The following is a 2,500-nucleotide window of genomic DNA, read 5'->3' on the forward strand; positions in this document are numbered from 1 at the left end:
TCAGTCATACCGTCAGAAAGCACTACTCCTGAACAAATTGCCAGACAAGACGAATATCTTAACGTCATATCTACATTTCAACCACACCAAATCCATTTCTTTGACGAGGCAAGTGTGATAAAAACCAGTGGGAATCGTAGTTACGGGAACGCTACCGTCGGCGAGAAAGCAGTCGAGTTTCAACGATACGCTTCGAACGCCAATTTTACCATCAACTTGCTCCACTCAGTACGTGGGGTAGACTATTATAATATTCTTGACGGCCCGTCGAATGGATTTCAGTTGCTTTACTTTTTTGAAGATGCTGTTGAAATTCAACGCCCTGATGGAAGTGTTCTTCTTGAGCGTGGCGATTGCGTCGTGATGGACAATTGTGGTTTTCACCATGGTCTGTTTGTTGAGCCTGTTCTAAGAGAACTGTTGAATGACTATGGCGTCCAGCTTATTTACCAGCCACCTTACTCACCACATCTAAATACGTGTGAATATTGTTTTCACCAAATAAAGGAATTCTTGCGGAGATGTCAAATGTTAGCGATAGAAGAGACCGAAATTGCCATAGCCGAGGGTGTTTCATTGATATCAGCAGCTAATTGCCCGAAACGAAAAATACCATAATAGTCTTAGTTTGTCTACCCAAATTTTGAATAAGCATTGTTTTTGTTTGCCCTTGGGACCATTGTAAGTCCCAAGAGAAACTGGAAACAATGCTTATTTAAAATTTGGGTAGACAAACTAAGACTATTATGGTATTTTCCGTTTCGGGCAATTCAAATAACTATTTTCGCAATTGCGGCTACATATAACAACAAAAGCAATCTTTCGTGTCTTGTAAAGCTGTTGAGCTTTTGCCTCTATTTTATCAGTAAATTCGACAAGTTTCCACTTCGCAATTGCGTGATGAAACTTTTTATGGAGGCGTGTCTGTCAATCAAATTCGCGTACCCTGATTGGCTAACTTGTAAAAAATTTTTGTTGGGTGGCCACGGTAAGGCGCGTCGCACTATAAGACAATGACTGTCCCCAATTTATTATTTGTACGGTATCCGACAAATGAGGTATAAAATGGCTCCACTTATATTTATAGATGGTATGCAACGCACATCACTAATTGGAAAAAGCAGCTATTAACCTACTATGCCAAAGCTAGTTGAAAATTATTCTGAATAAACATTTTCTATCTTTTTTCTTTTTTTAACAACTGTTGATTCCTCGTCGAACCGCACAGAAAAGATAATAAATGCACTATATCCCAGATAGTACGCGGGCTATGATTGGCTAATTCAAAAGTACGGCCCGCTCAGAAATTTGAAATATTGATGAAACATGATGTGAACATGACGTTCACATCACATAAATTTCAAAAAGAGACTAAGACTTTTAAGTCAGAGATATAATACACATCTTACGAAAAACAACAAAAAAAGTAAGGTGACACACGCTAACACCAACCCGGTTTAACTGGCTGGTCGAGCCTTGGCATGTGACTTCAATACCTCAAATCAAACATGGCTGCCATTCGGTGTTTATCAGATCTCCGTCGGCAAAAAAAGACCCTTTTTCAGGCCAGTAAGACGGACGAATGTTTGACTGCATAGTGCGTTTCTATGCCAGCGAGATTCTCTTTCAAGCCAACAGTGCTAGGAGGGAAATTTCTTTAAAAATTTTAAGGTCAACGCGAGTCTCGGTTGCTAGTGTTCGAGTGGAAATTCGTTTCTGGAGCTTACCAGCTAATGGATTACCATCTTGATTTCAATTCGTGCGTTTATCTTTTAAAAAGTAGAATAAAAAGATACCCCTAAATTTCCAAATGGTTTCTCTTCCAACTAAATAGTTACACACTGTTTCCGCGGGGGCCCGCATCTAACAGAAAATGTTAAGATTTTCGCATTTTTTTTTTAAATTAAGTTGTTAAAATTGCCATTCAAGTGGTCCATAGAGGATAATTTATTAAGACCAAGGGGAAAATTTAGAAATGTATTTCAGTCGTTCAAAAATACATTTTAAAGTGAATTTAGCAGTAATAATAACCAAAATCATACTTAACATGTCATTATCATCATGCACCTCATACTGGGTACACTAGAAGGAAACCTTTTAGTTGCAATTTTTGTTCCAAGCAAAAATGCCAATTGTTTGCTTTTCTCCAAATTATAGAAATAAACATAGATTAGGTTAACTCTGAATAGCCAAAACAACGATATTCTAAGTTGAGAATTTGATTCAGAAGTCCAGCTTACTAGCAGGGATAATTTTGCTGTAACAAAATATTACTACAGCTAATAATACAATACGCTTTCACCACATTGTAGGGTGACAACAAAAATACTTAATCAGGAATTGATTTTATCTTCCAGCAATAAAACAGCAGGAGGATATAAAATTAGGTATGTTCAGTGCCACCCTGCAAAACGTTTCAAATATCTCACTCTGGCCTACTAAGTACTTCCAGTACAACAAATTATTTAACCTCTCTTTGTGGACTCTGGTTGCAACACAG

The 2,500-nt window shown here is 37.7% G+C and overlaps 1 protein-coding gene across 1 annotated transcript in view; it reads left to right on the plus strand.

Moving 5' to 3' along the window:
• The window catches only part of LOC138048670 (uncharacterized), a 774-nt gene extending 156 nt beyond the window's left edge, over positions 1–618 (plus strand). The window contains exon 1 of the mRNA XM_068894820.1: positions 1–618. This exon is cut by the window's left edge and continues 156 nt beyond it. Within this exon, the coding sequence (XP_068750921.1) occupies positions 1–618 (618 nt within the window).
• The last annotated feature ends 1,882 nt before the right edge of the window (positions 619–2,500 follow it).

Source organism: Montipora capricornis, chromosome 5 (genome assembly GCF_036669925.1).
Source record: "Montipora capricornis isolate CH-2021 chromosome 5, ASM3666992v2, whole genome shotgun sequence".
NCBI classification, from domain to species: Eukaryota; Metazoa; Cnidaria; class Anthozoa; order Scleractinia; family Acroporidae; genus Montipora; species Montipora capricornis.